At 46.4% G+C, this 20,421-nt stretch overlaps 1 protein-coding gene across 1 annotated transcript in view; it reads right to left on the bottom strand.

Moving 5' to 3' along the window:
* Positions 1-1,311: 1,311 nt before the first annotated feature.
* The window catches only part of TNKS (tankyrase), a 700,580-nt gene continuing 681,470 nt past the window's right edge, over positions 1,312-20,421 (bottom strand). The window contains exons 27-29 of the mRNA XM_086961923.1: positions 11,286-11,442; positions 3,469-4,807; positions 1,312-3,328 (exon numbers count right to left, since the gene is read on the bottom strand). Of these exons, the coding sequence (XP_086818049.1) occupies positions 4,721-4,807; positions 11,286-11,442 (244 nt within the window). The 3' untranslated portion in view covers positions 1,312-3,328; positions 3,469-4,720. The remainder of the gene's footprint in view (positions 3,329-3,468; positions 4,808-11,285; positions 11,443-20,421) is intronic.

Genomic DNA, 20,421 nt, shown 5'->3' with positions numbered 1-20,421 from the left:
CCGCCCTCAGACAGGGAGAAGTCTAAGAGCGTCGATGCTTCTTCGATGTCTTATTATGCTTCGACTTACCTGACCCGGAGTGCGAAGACTTGGAAGAAGAATGTTGATGACTCCGCGACCAGTCCCTTGACCTCCCACGCGTCCTCGTACCGAGAGGAGCCAACTGACTGGCTGCGAGAAGCTTTCGGGACTGCTCCCACAAAGACTTGACTTCGGATTCATGGTCCGGATGTCGGAACACGACTTGGGGTCATGGTCGCGCTCGAGGCAAAACAGGCACACGGGGTGCAGATCAGTCACCGACATCAGTCGGCAACAAGAACCACAAGCCTTGAAGCCAGGCATCCCTGGCATGCACCAGGAGTCGAAGACTCGAAAACGGTGTCGACAAAAGTCAGCAAAAAGTAATTCAAGAAGGGACTGGAGGTACTGCTCTCTCCGGATCTGCCCTGGCTGGCGTGGAAAAATAAACAACTCTAGTTAGCACGCAAGGGCGACATCTATGTAGCTACCTCAATGTCCTCCCAGTGACCACGACGCCAATGACTAATGCAGAGCCGACCAATGCCACTTTTCGACGAGCAGGGGTACTGCTGATTTAAAGCTTTCCAGATTCAGTCTGACGCCTGGGGGTAATTCTAAGGTAAGGAATCTATGACTGTTTCTTTCAGATTATGTGTTCAATTGCAGAATGATCTGCCAGTGATACTGTCTAAACCATCCAATTTTAATAACATTCTTGAAGTTTGTACAGGCTGTTTAAAATCGATTGTAAAGGTTTTTATGTTTGTACTTTTATGGTTTTAATCCAAAACTGAATTGCTTTTTTTGACACATAACTGAGGATCATTCCTTAATCATGTGGGTCAGATGATAAAATGCTTTGGTTGCATGTTCTGCATACGTTAGAGTCTTCAAAACGTGACAAAGAAAATAATTGAAAATATTTGTGAAAGCTAAAGCTAGTTGCTGGTATTTTATCAACTGTGGTTAGCATAAAAAAAGGAACTCACAGGCACAAGTGGTGCATATGAAGGCTGAAGTGATGTCGTTTTTGCTGGCTCATAGGGTTGCAATTGAAATTATGCACTACAAAGCAGTCATATTTGTTACTTTAAAATTTTCCCAAGTCAAATTATGTACGTAATTTGGGGGGTATTTGAAAGAAAATGTATCTGCAGGTAAAATATTAGGAAACTAAAGTTTTTGGCTTTACATATGAATATGTCCAGGAAAAGAACTTCACTATGAATGTTCAGTGTGGATCCCACGTCTTTTACATTTAAACCAAATAACACACCAACACAAATATTTTTCCTTACACAGCACCTTTACTCAGGACAGACATCAGATATAGAACACTGGCAGTTTAAAAACATTGGACGACATTTGCCTCCTGAATTAATGGTGCTAGTCAGATAACCAGTGCTTGTTCAGTTGTACATCATCATCAACATTTGGTGTCCTATATTGGTTTTTAAACGGTTATCCCAAATTAATCTATATCTCTGATGAGAAACTCAACTTTGTCTAGAGAGAACCACTGACCCAGAAGGGGTGGGAAGTAACACTTTCACATCCACTATTAACCATCAACTGCAATATCCAGATACATTTTTTCGTAAAATGAAAAAAGAATTTAAAGCATATAAAACTTGAAGTAATAATTATTACTCTATAGGACAAAACGTCTTCAAGTAAGTTATGTCACGCATGGCATGGCTGTAAAATCAATACTTTTCCTTGGGGTTAAGTTTGCTTTGGGAGGCGACAGCAAAGAGAAAATAATGTTGGCAATATGTGCAAGATATATCAACGATGACCAGGTATGCACTTGAAATAAAAACTTTTTTTTGCATTTCTTATTAACTAAAAATGACAAAATATAATTTCATAATTTTGTCAATACAGTTGTAACGTAGTCTGTTTCATCAATATTCTATTTTGAAGCAGAGGGACAAACATACATGTGAAAAATCCATTATGCACATTTTATTTCAGTGTCTTTTCCCCTTAGCTTTTTTATTCAAGTTGTACATGACACCAACAAAAACAAGTGTACTTCATTGGTTTTACACTCTCTCTACTTTGCCCCCATGAAGTAAAATATAAATACAAACGAGGAAAGAGTTGTTAATAATTGCATCATTTCAATGCTCTTATACACGATATATGGGTAACACAATTGCACAATGGTCCTCTTTTTAAAAGCAAAGAGAAGGTACACTTCACCTTAGGAAACTTTGAAAATGTTAAGTATGCTGCGTAAAATGCATCCTGTACTATTCAATGCCCTTTTTTTTTAGCATGGTCACCAATATCTGTTCTCTCTTCACACCGAATTCAGAATATCAAGACAGTAGCTGTTGTTTCCCAGCTCTTGCTTTTCTGTAATGCCTTTAAGAAAGAAACGCCTTTACACACAACAAAAGAAAATGGTAGGAGAGTTATTAATCTGTGCAGTGGGCGACCTTTATCTCATCCAGGATGCCTTCAAGCTCAGGCTCTTTTGTAACCTAATAGCAAAAAATAAAAGGGGACACTATACACCGGCATCTACTCCCTTGCGGCAGCTTCTCATTTGCTTCCAAAGCGCACAACCTCTTGGCCCATCTGGTCTGCCCGTGCTAAGGAAAATGTAAATCGCTTCCAGCACACAGAAGAGGTGGTGGGGAACGTGCAAAAAGCAGGTTAGGCAAACATGAAGGCTTCTTTGGGTCAATGGTTTCGACTCGGGAAATACTAATGGTGAGGCCTGTCTGACTTGCCTCATGAACAGCAGCGAGGATTCCCTTTAAGTAGAATTGATTTGTTTGCCTTTGACACAGTCTCTTACTACAGGCCTGCACCTAAAGTCTGAAATCCCCGAAACAAGTAGTGTGTTAAACTGGTTTTGTTAAACATTTTCTGTGCCACAATTCCTAACTCAGCTGAGAAGACACTTGTCTTCCTAAACTTCAAGATAAAAAAAAAATCACCTAATTGGGATAAGCACACTTTTTAGAGTTTACATTTTTCACTGCTTAGCTCCCATATTCCTGGTAACAAATAGAGTCCCCCAAAAAAGAGAAAGAATGCATAAAATACATTGACCGGGTCAAAGTTCGAGACAAAAAAAACCACTGAAACAAGTCCGTTGTTGCATCTGAAAATGGATATGCAATGAGAAAATTGCCATCACTTTTGGCAAGAAAAAGTTAGCAAATGGATTTTGTTACCTGGTCATTCTGAGCAAGAGGGGAGAGGTATTCACTGAAGATCACCTAGGGGATAGCACAAGAACTGTTACTGTGTCACCCTAGATGTTGAAGGTGTAGTGAATTAACACCTTGGCTGCTAGGTGTTTTCCCCTCCTGTGCTGACTTTTCATTATTTCCTTTGTTTCATGACGAGCTCAGCTCGTCACCAGCACAGCTCAACCGTGCATCATGACGAGCTGAGCTCGTCATAAGCATCGAAAGGGTTAACATGCCTGCTGTTAGTACAGAAAGATTGTATGATTAGTAGCAACCATGCGCAAATATAAACTATATCAAGAGATTAGACTCATTAGATGTTAACCATTTGGGGTAAGCTTTAAGTGTGTTATGAACTCAATCTATTTCCAAGCCATGTAACTACAATTTGTCTTCATTTCCATCACATGGCTAACAGACGTGGCAACATTATAGCACTAATACTTGCAAATCATTTACTTCCCACAACAATAATAGAAGGGTAGACCTACAAGCAGATGGATATTTAATTCTCCGCCCAGTTTTTCCAATCCTCACCATTGCTAAAGAATGATGGCAATGACAAGTTTAATATTGTACCTCATTCGTTTTTGAGTCTTGAAACATAACTCTTGAAGTGATGACTATGCTCAAGGCAGGAAAGGTTGCTGATCCGCTTGATAAAGGAGTTTCTCATCCGATAAAGAAAGCTTGATTAAGTTGATGAAGCCAAACGTTACTTTTATGGTCTTCTTTCGGGGAACAGGCCAGAATGGTCCAGAAAGACGTTGAGCTTGCTTCTCTCTATCACATTACACCACCAGCATGTTCAACTCCCATAAGATGTGTTATAATGCAACATTTTCTCATAAAAGTGCAAACAAACATTTACATAAGATCTGGGCCTAAATCCTCCCAGAATGAGAACTTTATATTGCATTGCTATAGGTTTTTTCTCTGTCTTTGTGCAAAAAATATCCAGTAAGGTTCTGGCTCATTTTCAGAGTATCGTATAGCTATTATATCTATTCATACATAATATTTTATATAATATATATGTATATAAAAAAGTGAACAGATTACATTCTCTTACAAAAGAATGCTGGGGGCTGAAGAAGATGCTGTGAGTTCTGATGTATTGTTATTCAAATAAACGCAGACTAATAGCATGAAATGCGAACATGTGGTAATGTTTTCCCACATTTCCCATAAGGTTCCCAAAGTACATCAAAACAATGTTTCTTTTTATTACAAAGAGAACTAGAAACTGAAAATGAGCCTGAGATAAGTTGTTAGAAAGGCAGTCCCTTGTAAACATTTCCGTTAAAGGAACAGTAGCAATTGAGTATGTTGTCAGTTACCCAGATTACATCTAACAACAAAGCTTCACTTTATAAAAGATGTACAAGCCTCGGCCTTGGCTTTCAGGAATTTAATCGGTAGCTAGTTTCAGAAAACAATCAGATTTCATTCAGTCCAACTTTGGAAATCTGAGTTTATGTTTACTAGGTTTTCTGTTCCCCTGTTGTGGGGGCCTGTGGAAGAACTTCTGGCTTCATGATCTGGTATGTAATGAGATATTCTGGGTACGCCTAAAATAGAAAATGGTAAACATTGGTAAACATTGCCAAATATTCGTCCAAAACACATCTGAAGCGGCTTGGCAAACAAATATGCAATGGCATTAAAATAAGGAAAAATACTAATCAGTAACTAGCACTTCAAATTAATAAACAACGTCCTAGTACTTTAATCCTAGTACTAAATGAACAGTGACACATTCCCGGGTGAGTTATGTGCTATACAAATACACTTACCATAACACAACATTGCCATGGTCAAGCCTACATGACTTTCAGAATCTCAAAACCTGCATATCCTTTTGTTGACATTTGAATGTCCTGTTACAATAAAACGTACTGACTAGGTGGAATACTCTGTTTTTTAAATAATTTTGAGGTAAATGGTCTGAGCAGAGCAACTGTGGATCGGTGCCAATGGGAATGGACAAAAGGGGACTGACGTCAATGCTTTTGGATAGTGCTTTACACAGCTCTGCTATGTCCTATCTGGCATGGTTCCCAGCGTCCAGCTGGCGCCAAGGAGCCACTTACAAGCACAGGGCAGCTATGTCAACTTTACGGATCAAGAATAAAGTCTAGAGGAGATTCAAAAGCTAAGGAATTTGCAAGTACAAACATCCATCAGAATATCTGGTATCAATTTTAAACAGAATGAGACGTGGGACACCAAAAACCACTTTAGATGGTAAGACCTGCTTGTGGAGAGATGCGCATCAGTTCTGCAATCCAGAATCACTTACAGAATACATTTGCAATAGCCTGAATGGCCATGAAAACTATTTCATAGGGGCCCTAGGGGTTTATACCTCACTTCAATTTGTGTTTGAGGATCATAGAACCTACAGACTAAGGCCACCAGCAGTGAGATAGCAGCAGCACACACACACACACTGCTGCTAATAACAAGGAGTTTGTAACTTTTCTGGACACTGACTGCAGAAAGAAGAGGAGGCTTAGTAAAACCAAATACTCAAGGCCAACTTCTCATCCCGACTTATACTGGTAGAAAAGGACATGGGACCATGGACTTGTTAAAGGACCTGTGTGCCACTCACACAAATTGTTAATAAATGGACCAGCATCAGTGGCAAACTGATTTAAACACAGCAGATTCTCCTTACAACCCAGTCACCAATCTGCTGCATTAGCTGGAGAGAGGAAGAGTGGCAAGTACAGCATTCCTCCAGAGAGGGTCCGAAAATTCTTCAGTCAAAATTACTGCTCAGTCCGAGAGGATCAGATTCAATCCTTGTGACTTCTGCACACAACTACAACGATTATATATCAAAAGACTCATGTTTCTAGAACAAAACACTTAAGTGTGTTACAATACATTTACTGAAAAACTAAAAAGCAAGGTGAGCAGGCTGTTCTTTAGAGACTCAAGTTGTCAACAACCCCCTACATGCAGCGATTTTGTAGACCTATTTCTGAAGCCATTTTTGTTTTAACCATCCTCACAGCAATAAACATTAACTTTCAAAATGGTATTATATATATATATATATATATATATATATATATATATATATATATATATATACACACACACACACACACACACACATATATATATAAATACATATGTATATTGCCTCCTACGATCGTAGTGAAGTGGAATAAAGATTTAGACTGGTGCTGCAACGCTGAAAAAGTGGTGTTCCAGGGTAGGGGATGCCCGAAGAAGTGGGACAAAACTTGGGGCAAATGGACAATACAGAGGGCTTTGAGAACTACAGGAGTGAAGGGAAGGGGGAGATGGGAGGGAGCATTGTACACTGCATCATATTGAATTGTACCCAAGAATGACTCGATTGCTAGATTTCAGCACTGTGATATAACAAATCCATGGTTGTTAAGTTTGATACCCTTTCTCAGTCTGATTGGGGGGTTGGAGTGGGTGTGGGGTGGTTGGGTTTCTTTCTGTTTGGGTCAGTGGGGATGTTTTGGGGTGGTGGGTGGTTGGCATTGTGGGTTTTTTCCTGTTTGGACTCACGGGTAATGTATTACGGTTCCATATGCAGCTCCACTGGTTCCTCCTATGCTCCCTAGGCTGCACCCTCTGTCGGTCAGGCATGTTAGGCGTTTTCGCCACCCGCCGGCTCGCTTCGCACTCTCAGCCACACTTGCCAGTTTGACGCTCATGCGCTTTGCCCCAGCTGCTCTGTAGGTGGGAACCCTTCGCGTGCTGTTTTCCTTTACCGGCGCTGCTCCCCATTAGCGTTTCCCCTTGCTTCTACCTGGCTCCCTTACTCCACATGTGCGCTGTGACGAGCTGTGCTATCTGCTGTCCGCGACGCAAGATACTGCACACTTCCCTGCCCCCTAATGGCTGACATTGTCTGCTGGACTTGGAATGTCCGCGGCCTGAATGACTACCGCAAGGCCTGTCTGATACACTCCCATCTACAGCAACACAAGGTGGATATTTGCTCTTACAGGATGCGCACATGTTACCAGTCTCCAGACTTCAATCTCGCTACTGGGGGAATCCCACTCCCCAACATTCTCTTCGTACGCTAGGGGACTCTCCATCTTGCTGCGGTGTGGCCTCCCTTGTCAGACCTCCCGGGTTCTTCTCGATCCGGAGGGTAGGTATGTAATCCTCCATGGTCTACTACTGGCCCAGCCTGTCACGATTGCCGCGGTTTACGGCCCCAATTCTGATGACCCGCCATTTTTTTTAATGTTTCGCACCTCATCTCCTCCTGTGGCTCTGCGGCAATAGTTTGGGGTGGAGATTTTAATGTTACTCTCTCGGCGACCCTGGATCGTTCTGGCTCTTGCAAGTCTCATCCACGCACGGCAGTAGCTCTTACATCCATCTTAATTGACAATGCACTGAATAATGCCTGGCGCCACCTCCGTCCCGATGCCTGTGAAGGCACCAGCGTAACCGGCGTGCGGGGCTGCTGGCCGCGAATCGATTTTTGTATGACTATGCCGGATGTCCTGGCTTGCTGATGCTGAGCATATGGCTCGCACCTTCTCCGATCACGTGCCGGTCGAGATCCGTCTTAGGCCTCCCCATTCCCAGCGACGTGCTTTTACCTGGCGTCTTTCTCCCAACACCCTCCGGGACTCCGTATTCTGCACTGAAACCCACAAAGCGATCACCAACTATTTCGATCTCAACGCGTGTTCGGTCGACTCTGCCTCCACCCTATGGGAAGGTTTCAAGGTTGTCGTTCGGGGCGAGTATTTCCAAACAGGCGGGCGTTCTCCGCTCCATTGGCTTCAATGTGGCTAGGCTTGAGGGGGGAATTAAGGATCTTGATGCCGCCCAGGCGCCGTACCCCAGCCAGGAGACGCTGGCGCTGCTATGCCAAAAGCATACAGAATTCTCAGATGAAGTCAGCCGTGATCTGTCCTTGCTTGGTAGAGAGGGTCGAGCGTGCCGCTTTGGGGAGGGGGACCGCCCAGGGCGTACCCTTGCTAACCTACGTCCACCGCGCGCTGCCTCCTATATTACTGCTCTCAGTGATGGAGGCCCGGAGAGGACCACCTCTCCGGAAGATATTAAATCCCGTTTTCTTGACTTTTACTCTCCCCTCTATTCTGCCAGCACTCCCTTGCCACGGGAGGAGTTCGACCAATATTTTGAGTCCATCGCCCTCCTCTGGCTCGAAGACTAACATCGAAAATTTCTTGATGAGCCATTCTCCTGGGAAGAAACATTGGCAGCCATCAACAGCTTACCTAGCGACAAGGCCCCAGGCCTGCCTGCCTTGTTCTACAAATCGTTCGCTGACATCCTGGAACCGCATCTGGCGGCCATGTATAACGAGCCTTTCGACACCGGGCTATTCCCGCCGTCCCTGCCCGAAGCATTGATACCTTTGCTCCTTAAACCGTACAAGCCTGCCGACCGTTGTGACTCCTACCATCCTCTTTCCCTGATAAACATAGATAATAAAATCTTCGCCAAATTGATAGCCTCCCGTCTTCTTCTCCTAATGCCCACCATCGCCCTCCCTGATCAATCTGGTTTCATACCTGGCAGGGCAACCTCACATAATCTTCGTACTATTTTCTCTGTCCTGCATCAAATTAACCCTAACTTGCCGGCCGTGGCCACACTACTAGACGCCACGAAGGCGTTCGATACGTTGGAGTGGACTTTCCTGTTCTACATTCTACCACGTATGGGTTTCAGCACTCCCTTTCTGCGTAATATCAAACTCCTTTACACCAGTCGCTCCGCACGTCTCCGCATTAATGGTCAGGTATCCGACCCCATCAACATTGCCCGTGGCACTCGCCAGGGGTGTCCGTTATCGCCCATGCTTTTTGCCATTGCCATGGAGCCCCTGGCTGCCAGGCTACGGCAGCACCATACGCACAGGTGCATTGGTTTCTCGTCCCGCTCTCTCCTGATCTCAATGTATGTGGTGACATCACCCTATATGTCCACCACCCCAGGAAATCCTTAGCTCCCTGGTTCGGGATATCATACATTTTGGCGTGCTTTCGGGCATCCAGGTGTACTGGAGTAAGTCGGTCCTATTTCCCCTGACAGATGCTACTGTACCCTTCACTCCGGACTTTCCATTTGTGTGGGCATTCGGCCCCACGCTCTATTTGGGCATCTGGTTAAGTAGGGATTTGGATGAATTTTGGAGGTCGAACTTCGGGCAGGCTGTTGATTGGCTTGAATCCAGAATCCCTTCGTGGAGCAGACTGACGCTATCCTTGGCTGGCCGTATCGCCATAGCAAAAATGGTGGTCCTGCCTAAATTGCTCTCTCTTCTTGAACATACCTATCCCCCTCACCTCATTTGTTTCGCAAACTGCGCTCTCTAGTCATTTCGGTTGTTTGGGAAGGTAAACAACCCAGGGTGGCCTACGATATCCTCACCCTCCCTATGTCTGCTGGTGGGATGGGTGCGCCTGACTTTCGGATCTACGCCTTATGTGCCCAGGCCAGCTTCTTGCATTTCTTTACTCAACCCACCCCATTTCAGCCTCACGGCGCAGTAGAGACCGATGTGGCCTCTCCTTGGCCCTAGTCCACTGCTCTGTTCGGGCCTGCAGGGCGTCCCCGGGCAGAGGTTGACATGGTCGAGACGTTGCGCTGAGCATGGTCTTGCCTGCGCCGGCTCTCTGGTCTCCCTCTCCTCTCTGCCAACGCCATGTCAATTGTAAACCACCCAGATTTCCCCTCACTCCAGTCTTCCAGCATGTCCCGACACGCGGGCGCATTTGGGCCTGGGAACGGTGGCGGATCTTTACCCGGGGAATTCCTTTTACTCTCTTCCAGAGTCGCCGGGGTTGCAGGACATGCTACTATTTTATCAGTTACGTGCCACTTGCCGGAAACTGCACTCCACATTCCCTCAGCTCCCGCCCACTCTCCTGGCTCTTGACTTAATTTAGAATTCCACGTCGCCGCATAAGTTAGTCACCAAACTGTACGCTTTGTTCTTGGTGTCTGCCCCCATCACATCGGATCGTGCGCGGGTGGCATGGAGCACGGACCTCGAAATTGACATTTTGGAGGATGACTGGTTGTATTGCTGAATCAAACCAAAAAAGTTGTCCCTGAATTACCGGCTCCGCCTGATCCATTTCAAGTACTTGCACAGACTGTACCGCACCCCAGTGCAGCTTCACCGGCTTGGGCTCACCCCTGGAGATACTTGTATGCATTGTGCTGCTCCCGCCGCGGACTTTGCCCATTTAGCGTGGCTCTGGCCCAAGGTCTCAGAGTTCTGGCAGGCGGTGTGCTCCACCGTCTGACATCACCGGTGCTGCAGTGCGCCCAGACCCTCCCCTGTGCCTTCTTGGCTTTGAGTTTTGCCCTGATGCTTTCCGCCGCCTGATTTAGATGCTTTTGGTCCTCGCCAGACGTAGGGAGGCCATGTGTTTGGGTCGGCGGCCTGCTCCTAGGGTCAAGAGTTGGTTGGAGGATGCCTCTCGATGCCAGACCCTCCTCTCTTGAGTTTTGGGATTTAATGCCTGCCAGGCCCCGTCCTGTCGACATTTGGGCCCCCCTGGTCGCCTATCTTTTCCCGCTCCCAACCCAGCGGCATTACCTCTCCCGCACTCCCCACCGGCCCAGGGTCCGCGGTGGCCGCCGGTGTTGGTTAGTGAATGATCCCACCTCCCCTATTTCCCATCAGCGCCCTGCTGCTTTAGACTTTCATCTGTAATTGTGCTTCTATGCGTACTTCCCCTTAGGAGGCTGTAGCTTTGGACTGTGAAGCTGTGACTTTAACATTCCTGGTTTTACTGAATTGCTGTAAACGTAACCCAATTGCAACTCAATGTCTGAAATTGTAATTTATCTTGATACCGGGTGCTGTGGTTATGTACGGTGTATTGTGTCTGCCATGTTGATATTCCTTAATAAAGGCTTTTGAAAATAAATTTAAAAAAAAAAAAGTTTGATACCCTTCAGGAAACGTATGATACATATCCGTTAATAGATGTACAGCCAGGTTTTTGTTTATGCAATAAAAAGATTTTTTTAAACAATGTACATCACCTGTTCGCCTCTGTAGATCACATATTCTGCATAAGCAAGTCCATTTACACTTGGTCTGCCGATGACTGAGTGATGTCCGGGAGGGGCATGGGCCATCTTCATAGTACTGAATTGTAGGAAAGATTTTCCTAACGTCACTCGACAAAAAAGCATTTGTCTAGAAGGAAAACACCAGGAAAAACTATTATTTTTGCTACAAAATTCCAAAGAAAACAATTATTCATGCAGAAATATACTTCTGAGGCAAAGTTCTACAAGGATATATGTAAGGAAATGCCTCTTTTTGTGTGGTCATCCCCAAGTTTTTGGACTGATGCTGCTGGCTTTTTGAATCTCAGCGAGCACTGACACCTGCTAACCAGACCTCAGTGCCTGTGCCCTTATGCTTAAACAGGTATGTGGAACAGGCTTCTACTCAATTGGCTAAGCTAACTTACCTGTAAGACACTAGTAAATGGTACCCAGGGCAACTAAGTTAGAGGGTCATCTCAAGGATTGCAGCACTGGTTATTCCACTCGGGTGTGTGACACTAGTAAAACAAGACCCCCAGCCTGCCAATTGTAGGGTGGAAGAGCAGATTGAACTGCCAGCCCAACTAAGCCATTTAAAGTAATGGCTAAGCCAGACTTCCACCTGGCATATGTGTAAGTCACCCCTATGCAGGCATTTTAAGTCCTAAAGCAGGGTGCAACCTATTTAACTGGCAGAACATGTAGTTTACATGATCGGATAGTAAAAATTTGAAACTGTAATTTTTACTATGGAAATGCTTGGTCGCTGCATAGGCGAGTATAGAGTTACACGCCAACCCCTCAGCTGTACTACCTCTGCCCGACTTGATTCTCAAGTCAAAATTAATATAGCAAGTTGTTTGTGGACTTTAGTCTCCTGTGCCCATACCAGTTGCACATAGGGTGATGTTGCAGATACAGCTGCCTTTCCTCCTAGGGAGATGTGCTAAAGACTCCCAAGAAATGATACAATTGGGGTTTGTTCTGGAAGGAGGCATTACCTCCCTCCTGCAGGAAGCCACACAGGTGTTTGCCTAAAAGGCGGGTTTTAAAGGAAAAGCTGCCTTTGAAGGACAAATGGGTAACACTCGGGAAAGGGTCAGGCTGGCACTAGGGACAGGACAGGGGAAACCAGCTCCCAGACCGTTTTTTCGGGGGAATGTAGCACACCTGGTGGCCACACCTTTGAGTTGGGCTAGGGAGCTACACATGCCGGGAGAGGGGTCCTGCCATATTTGAAGTGGGCAGAATGGCTCAACCTGGGATGCCCAGATGCCACAATTAGCAGGAAGTGGTAATCAGGTGGAAGAAAACCTGGTAGCCAAAGTGGCCCCCTAATGCATCCTGCCATGAGAGCATTTTCTGAGCATAATTAGGGCACCCCCTGGTATCCTGAAGTCAGATCTCGAATGGACTGGAATGGAAGAAGGACCAAGGAAGGACTGCCCTGCTGCACTGTGTAACTGGTAAAACGAGGCTGCACCGGCATCAACTGCACCTGCTGGCTGCCAAAGGAAAGGTACTGGGCCTGCAGTTTCTTGTTCGAGGAGAAGCAATCTACAGAGCCCAACCAAAGCCAAAAGAGCCCCCCCCCCCCCCACCCCCCCCCCCCCCCGAGAATGAGTTATTGACGCAGGAAGGATTGACTGCTGGTCTTTGTGTATTCCCCTAGACAGCCACACACAATGGGAGCTTATGTGCGACTTGATGGGACATCCTGGGTGAATGGGAGGGAGGAGCTGGGCACAGCTTCACACTTACACGTGAATAGGCTTTGTTCTGACCACACACAAAACTGCATACCCCATGTAGTGAGTCTGGAGCCACGAAGGGAGGACCTCTGTGCACTTCAAAGGCACAACTAGGAATAAGTACTGGAACTCTGACACAACCACTTCAGTACAATTCTGAACCCGTGAAGATTCTGCCAGAAAGAACGACGGCTGTGCTGCTGAAAGACGGTCACTCTGCTAGACTATTGCTTTGCTGGACTTCTGCCTTGCTGTGTTGCCCTGCTGCTCTCCTGCCTGGGTGAAAAGGACTGGATCTGCATCACTTGAACACACAGTGACTCCAAGGTTTGCTGGATTGCCTCCTGATCTGAAGTTCAGGGATATAAAAGATTTCCAACTCTTATGTTGCTGCACCTAGACTCTGGGTATGCACTATCAAGTGGTGCCAACCCAGTCCTGGTCCTTGGAAGAGAGGCCTAAGATGCTTACTTCAACAAAACAGACGCATCCTCTCTGGAACCGGCGCCGTTACATGCATCAGAATGGCTCATCATTCCCTGTTGTGTGACCAGAACAGGTGCATTGCCTCTGCTGCATGAATCGACCCCACGAGCATGGCCTTCTGAACCAGCACTGTGTGATGATCTACCAGGTCTTCACATCTCCACCAACAGCCTTGACAATGCTGCTGAGAACTCTGCATCGCAGCCCCTGTGCTCATCGGAGCAGACGCATCACTGCTGTTGCGCGGTTCAGGATCATTGCATCGCCAGCATTGTGAGGATCGACATCAACTTATCACTTCGTCTGCACCCCACATCTTAGACTTCATGCAGCCAGGATTAAAGTACTTTTGTTCAGCAGGACTAACTGGGTCCTTGTATCTGGCCTGCGCTCCATCACTGTCGGACTAAACTTTTGACTATGTACGGGACCGGCACGAGCAGCCCAAATAAGCACCTATTGCTTCTAAGCGATATTTTACCGTTTATGCTTTGAAAATTAATCTCTCAAGTTGTACTTATTGGTTTTTTCGTCGTTTGGCGTGTTGTATTTATTAAATTAAGCTATATTTAACTAATCTGGTGTGGAATCTTTTTGTGTGATGTTTTTACTGTTTGAAGTGCCACACAGATACTTTACACATTGCCTCTAAGTTAAGCCTGACTGCACTGTGACAAGCTGCCTGAGGGTTAGCACCAGTTATTTAAGGTTTGCCTGCTTCTTACCCCGACTAGGATTGAAGTTGCTGCCTGACTTGGGATCATACCCCAGTCAACCAACAACCCAATTTCTAACACTGTTCCAGATCCAGAAGTTACAAGAGTCGTTCCAAAGGTTGATCTTCTCACTCAAAGTCATTGAGTAAGTCAAAGAAAAAGCACAAGAAATGTAAGCGGGGTTCTGCCCCTTTCCACCACTCACACACTCCTTAGATTCACACCTTGTCCTGGCACAACTGGAGTTTCCGGGCCCATCAGCAACTTTGAAACAGACCGATGCGTTCTGCCAGGCTCAGACTCTTTAGATCCTTGTGGACTCCCACTGGTGCATCTTTGGGCCCCATGGAGCCTAGAGATTCTCCATCTGGATTGCCAGTGGCTTATTTACCCCTGTGGCTAGTTGGTCCCTTCAAGCCCAACCCAGGTCTGCTTTTGGCTCTGCTGCCTCGATCCATGGCAGGTTCCTGCACTTTGACACGGATGCCAGAAGATGAGGTACCTACTGTCCTCTCTGACTCAGTCTGGCATGTTCGACCTCAACCATGTCTGCACTCTGCTTCTGTAAAGGCCCCACTCCCTCCACTTGATACGCCTCCTCCACAAGGAAGAACCCACACCCTGCATTGCCTGTGTGGCACGGATGCTGACAATGACAACTGTGCCAGTGATGAGACTGGTCATACCACAAAGAGCATGGGTATGTTGACCTGCAGGAAGCTAGTGGCCTTAATACCTTCATTGAATCAGGGCTTCTTTTACTCCCTGGTCCTGCAACTGAGGGCAGCGCTCCATACACCATGGGGATGCGCAGGGCAGCTGAAGTCCATGACCTCCAGCTCTCCACCTTGGAAGTCAAGACTAAAGTCTTCCAACTGGGGAAAACATCCACCGAGCCCCTCTTGCCTTCTTTTAACAAGGCAGTTATGCATTTCTTTTCGAGGGCGTGGACCAAACCTTGCTATAGCCCCCCTACTCAACCGCCAGATTGCACACCGCCACCACCCTGTCCCGGGAAACACTGCGTTTATCTCAGCACCCCTCCCCTGAAAGCTTGGTGGTGCAGGTGTTTACAAAAAGGACAAAAGCACACACTTTTCCAACTACTCCCTCTTCCCAATTTAAATAGAAGTTTTAAAATTGTCACCTGCTAGTTTTAAAGTTAAGTTGAGTATAGGCGGTAACTGATTGATTCCTGCAGTTTGTTTTCAGTGGTATAATTGCGAAGTCATTGTTCGCCTATTTTCCTGAATGGTCACCCCCTGATGATATGCTGTTCTCTTAAACACAATCTTGAGTGCCAATAGTTTATTAGGTGGGAGAGATCGACATTGTAGAACAAGTTACTTGCCTTCAGAAATGCCTTATCTAGTAGAGATTCAAGCTAGACAGATTACTTACGTTAGAATAATCCCCATTTTTCAGACTGGACCCGGTAGTCATTTGAGCAATACTTCTGCCACCAGTAGGGGGCGTTGTTTGGCTCTGCGTCAGTGTTGTCTGTGACAAAAGTGATGTGCACAGTACCTACAGAGGCACCACCCCTGCGTGCTGATGTCAGTTACTTTTGCCACTTTCCACGTCAGGAGCGTGGAGCCACGATCATAACTGACCAAAGGTGTGAAACACTAAGGCCTTGAGAAGGGTGTTCCTTATATTGCAACTGTATAGCAGAGCTGGGAGGATAGGAAGGTCAGTAAGGAATCTTCGGCTCAATAGAGTATCTACCAGATAAGGAGCTACAAAAGGTTATTAACTTGTTCATCTGATAGAGACTTCTAGCTGCCGATTCCTTACCTTAGAATAGATACTCAAGTAACGCCTCGACAGAGGTGAGTCTGTGCTGCCAAGTTAAAATAAAAAGTCCTGTATGACCGAATGGGCGAAATGTACATTGCGACAGACCTTACTGTCCCAGATAATAGTGTTTGGTAAACGTGCTCAAAGATGCCCACGTTGCTGCCTGACAGATGTACAGTACAGGGACTTTGCAGGCTAATTAAGTGGGTGTAGCCTTACCTCTGGTGGAATGAGCATGCAAGCCTTCAGGGGGTTGTGCACTACCCTGTCTGTTTCTGCATGGCCTGTCCTTTATTAGCTCATACGTACCCCACAAAGAGTTGATCTACCCGGAACTCTTGTTTAGTTTAGGTAGAACAGCAACGCTCTCTCCCGGTCTAGACAGTGCAGTCTCTCCTCCTCTTTGGAAGGGTGAAGGGGAGCAAGGTGATGTTCTGGCCTACATGGAAGGGTGCCACAATCTTCGGAAGAAAGTAATGTGTCCAGAGGACCAGCTTGTCTGGGTAGAAGGTGGAGTAGTGAGATTGTGACGAGAGAGCCTGCAAATCACTGACCCTCATGGTCGATGAGATTACCACTAGAACTGAAGTTTTGATGGTCAAAAGCCTAGGAGGGCAATTGTGCATAAGCTGAAAGGTTGCACACATCAAGAAGGTGAGAACAAGATTGAGATTGAATGGGGCAGGGTGAATGGCCTAGGGAAGAACATTTGCTGAATGTCTTTAAGAAAGCTAGCCACAACAGGTAATTTAAATGAAGGTTGGTCCGGCAACCGCAAAACTGCCACAATGGCTGCAAGATAACCTTCAACTGTACCCAGAGCAGAGCTGTGCTAGGCCAACAAAAGAGCAAACAGAAGAACCTAGGACAGAGGCGCAGAAAGGTGGGTTGATGTAGGAATCACACAATGTCATTTCATCTTATCCCTGTCTTGTTTTATGCAGTCTGATTTGGGATAGGTGTTTTTAGGTTCTGTTGAGTCACGTATTATAATTTACTTATGTGTGTACCCACAGTCCTAATTTTCTGTTTGTTCACTTATCTGTATATGAAGTGATTTCCTTAAAAATTATTTTGGATAAAATTATATTTTTCTAATACACCTTGTGTTGTTTTTTGTATGTTGTGTCTTGTTGAAACAAATTGTTTAAATTGAATTGAAATTCCACAGTTTTTGATTGATTCTTAACAAGGATCACTAACCGATCCTTCCTAAAATTTGTCTAAATAATCAGGTACGCATGAAATAAATTCCCTTGAAGGCATCTTCACCCATTCATGGCTGGCACAATAACATCAAAGACTTTGGGAGGAAGGTTGAAAGCTGTCAACTGTCACAGCTAAATCTCCACGCATTTAGGTGAACAGTGTGCAGGTTTGGGTGCAAAACCCTCCCCTGTTGCTGCAACAGAAGATCCTCTCAAAGAGGCAGCCTGATCAGAGGCCCGATGGTTAAATCCAGAGCCACAAGAATAACTTGGGCCCAGTTGTTCCTGATCAGCTCGAGAACTCTGGGAAGGAGTCGTATCGGCGGAAAGGCATACAGGAAGCCAGATCGCCACTTAAGACAAATAGCTTATCAGAGCGAATCGCCTTGGAAACTCCAACGCACAAAACTGCTGATATTGCATGTTCTCACCTGTGGAAACAGATCTAACCAAGGCTCTCCCCACTGCTCAAAGAGTCCTTGCATCACCTTCGGGTGGAGTCACTGTTCATGATCCGCTAGGCATCTTTGGCCGAGTTTGTCAGTCATGGCATTCAGAGAGCCCGTCAGCAGTTGAACCACCAGGGAAATGCCCTGGAGGCACAACCATGTCCGGAAACCCAGAGGCTCTTGACAAAGGGTCTATGACTCTACTCCAACCTTTTTATTGCAGTACCACATGGCGGTGGCATTGTCCTTCAACACCCAATCGTAGCAGTAGAGGAGTATTGGAACCCCCGACATTCACAGAAGAGCTGCAACCATTTCCATCACTTTTGTAAACACCCTTGGGGAGCCGGAAAGGCCAAAGGGGAGCACGGCAAACAAAGTGCTCTTGGCTCATCGTGAAATGAAGGCAACATTTGCAGGCAGGCAGGAAGGGAATGCGGAAATATGCATCCTGCAACCCCAACTCTACCATCCAATCTCCCGGGACCAGGGTAGAGCATCTTAAATTTCTCCTTTTTTAGGAAGAGTTTTAGAAGGCGCTGGTCCAGGATAGGATGAAGGCCTCCGTTCTTTTTGGGCACCAGAAAGTCGCAGGAATAGCAACCATGACCTACCTCTGATGCTGGCACCATCTCTATGGCTCCCTTGGCCAATAGAGCCAGCACTTCCTGGTGGAGCAAGCAGAGGTAGTCCTCTGCCGGTCTTAAGTGGGTGACATGGGAGGAGGGGTACTCACAAAGGAGGGAGTAGCCCCTTTGGATGACTTGCAAAACAGAAAGGTCTGATGTTACTGACTGCCAGTGGTGCAGGTGATGGCTTATATGGCCTCCGTCACCTCACACTGGATCTCCAAGATGGTAGGGGGCTAACTAAAGGGGTTTGGAGGCTGCAACTGCTGGGGGGTGATGGACTGATCAGACTTCAGGCTACTTGTTGACTTAAAAGAACAGGGATGGAGACTTATGTGGGATAAGGTTATTCCTGAGGCTTTTAATGCTGAGCTGGTTTCTACTCGTCATGCTGAGCTCCAGATCTGTTTGGATGAAGATGATTCCCAGGATACGATTTTAAGGGCTTTGACACTTAATGCGTTCACACAAATTCTGCTCTTATCAAACGGGGTTGTCCGGTATATCCCAGCTCCATGTAGGTGGTTGGACAAGGATTACACTAGCTTTTCGTTTTTTAAAGAGCAGAGACAGTTGTGAAGTGAAAATGCATAGAGCTATATATAGAGCAACAGAAAGCTTGTAATAAAATAGAACTGTGGGAGAATATTCTTACAGCTAGTGCTTTGAAGGACAGCACCATGTTCTGGATGGTTGTAAACATCCTTCCTTTACAGTGGACCAGGTATCCCACTAGGGAGTTACAGTGCCGGCCTTGGCCTGGGAGAACCACTTCTCAGCACTTAATGCACAAGTTACTTACCTTCGGTAACGATCTGTAAGAAACATTAGTTAGTGTTAGATTCCTTACCTTAGAATATCCCCAGGCGTCAGACTGGATCCGGAAAGTTTTCGTCAGCAATACCCCTGCGCGTCGCTAGGCGTCGTCTGCGGCTCCGCGTCAGTCGTCGTGATCGCCGGGATGACGTCGGAGTACTTAGATGCCGCCCTCGCGCGCTGACGCACAAGTTCCTACTTGTGTAACGATATATCTGTAAGAGACATTAGTTAGTGATAGATTCCTTACCTTAGAATATCCCCAGGGGTCAGACTGGATCCGGAAACTTTTGCGCAGCAATACCCCTGCGCGTCGATAGGCGTCGTCTGCGGCTCCGCGTCCATCGGCGGCATCGTTAGCGCCGGAATGACGTCGGAGTACTTAGACGCCGCCCATGCGCGCTGACGTCAGTTCTGATACACAGCTTTTCCGCGCCAGATACGAGAGCCATGATAGAACCAACACTGGTGCCATGAAACTAGGGCACTGAAAGGGGATGACCTTAACCCTAAATATCGGTTCGCAGAACGGGGAGAATGGGCGGGTCGGTAAGGAATCTATCACTAACTAATGTCTCTTACAGATATCGTTACACAAGTAGTAACTTGTGCATCTGAAAGAGACACGTTAGTGATAGATTCCTTACCTTAGAATAGATACCCCAGCAATACCAACCCCGGTGGTGGGTCTGCGAACCAATAATCACACCAGAAAGTCCTGGAGGACGGAACGGCCAAAGAAGCCATCCCTCCGGACTGGACTGTCCAGGCAGTAGTGTCTTGCAAACGTGTGCAGCGAGGCCCACGTAGCTGCCAGGCAAATGTCCTGCAAGTGCACTCCTCGGCCCAGGGCAGTGGTTGTCGCCGTTGCTTGAGTGGAATGAGCCCGCAATCCAGCAGGGGGCTCCTTTTTGGCCATGGAGTAACATGCCTGGATACACAAGATGATCCACCACGAGATGGTCCTCTTGTGTACCGCCTTTCCCTTCTTCGGGCCCACGTAATCAACAGAGTTGGTCATCCACCCGGAACTGGCGTGTGCGATCAAGGTAATAAGAGAGGGCACGTTTTGGGTCCAGACAGTGGAGCCTCTCTTACTCTTTCGAGGGATGCGGAGGCGGAAAGAAGGCTGGCAAGGGAATGGACTGCCCGATGTGGAAGGCTGTGACAACCTTGGGCAGAAAGGAAGGTCTTGTCCGCAACACAACCTTGTCCGGATGAACAGAGAGGAAAGGATGAGTAGAAGAAAGAGCCTGGAGCTCACTCACT

The sequence above is a fragment of the Lissotriton vulgaris genome, chromosome 3_1 (genome assembly GCF_964263255.1).
Source record: "Lissotriton vulgaris chromosome 3_1, aLisVul1.2, whole genome shotgun sequence".
In the NCBI taxonomy this organism is placed as follows: domain Eukaryota; kingdom Metazoa; phylum Chordata; class Amphibia; order Caudata; family Salamandridae; genus Lissotriton; species Lissotriton vulgaris.
Note: the sequence above shows the minus strand (reverse complement) of the source record. Positions and strands in the feature narration are given on the sequence as shown.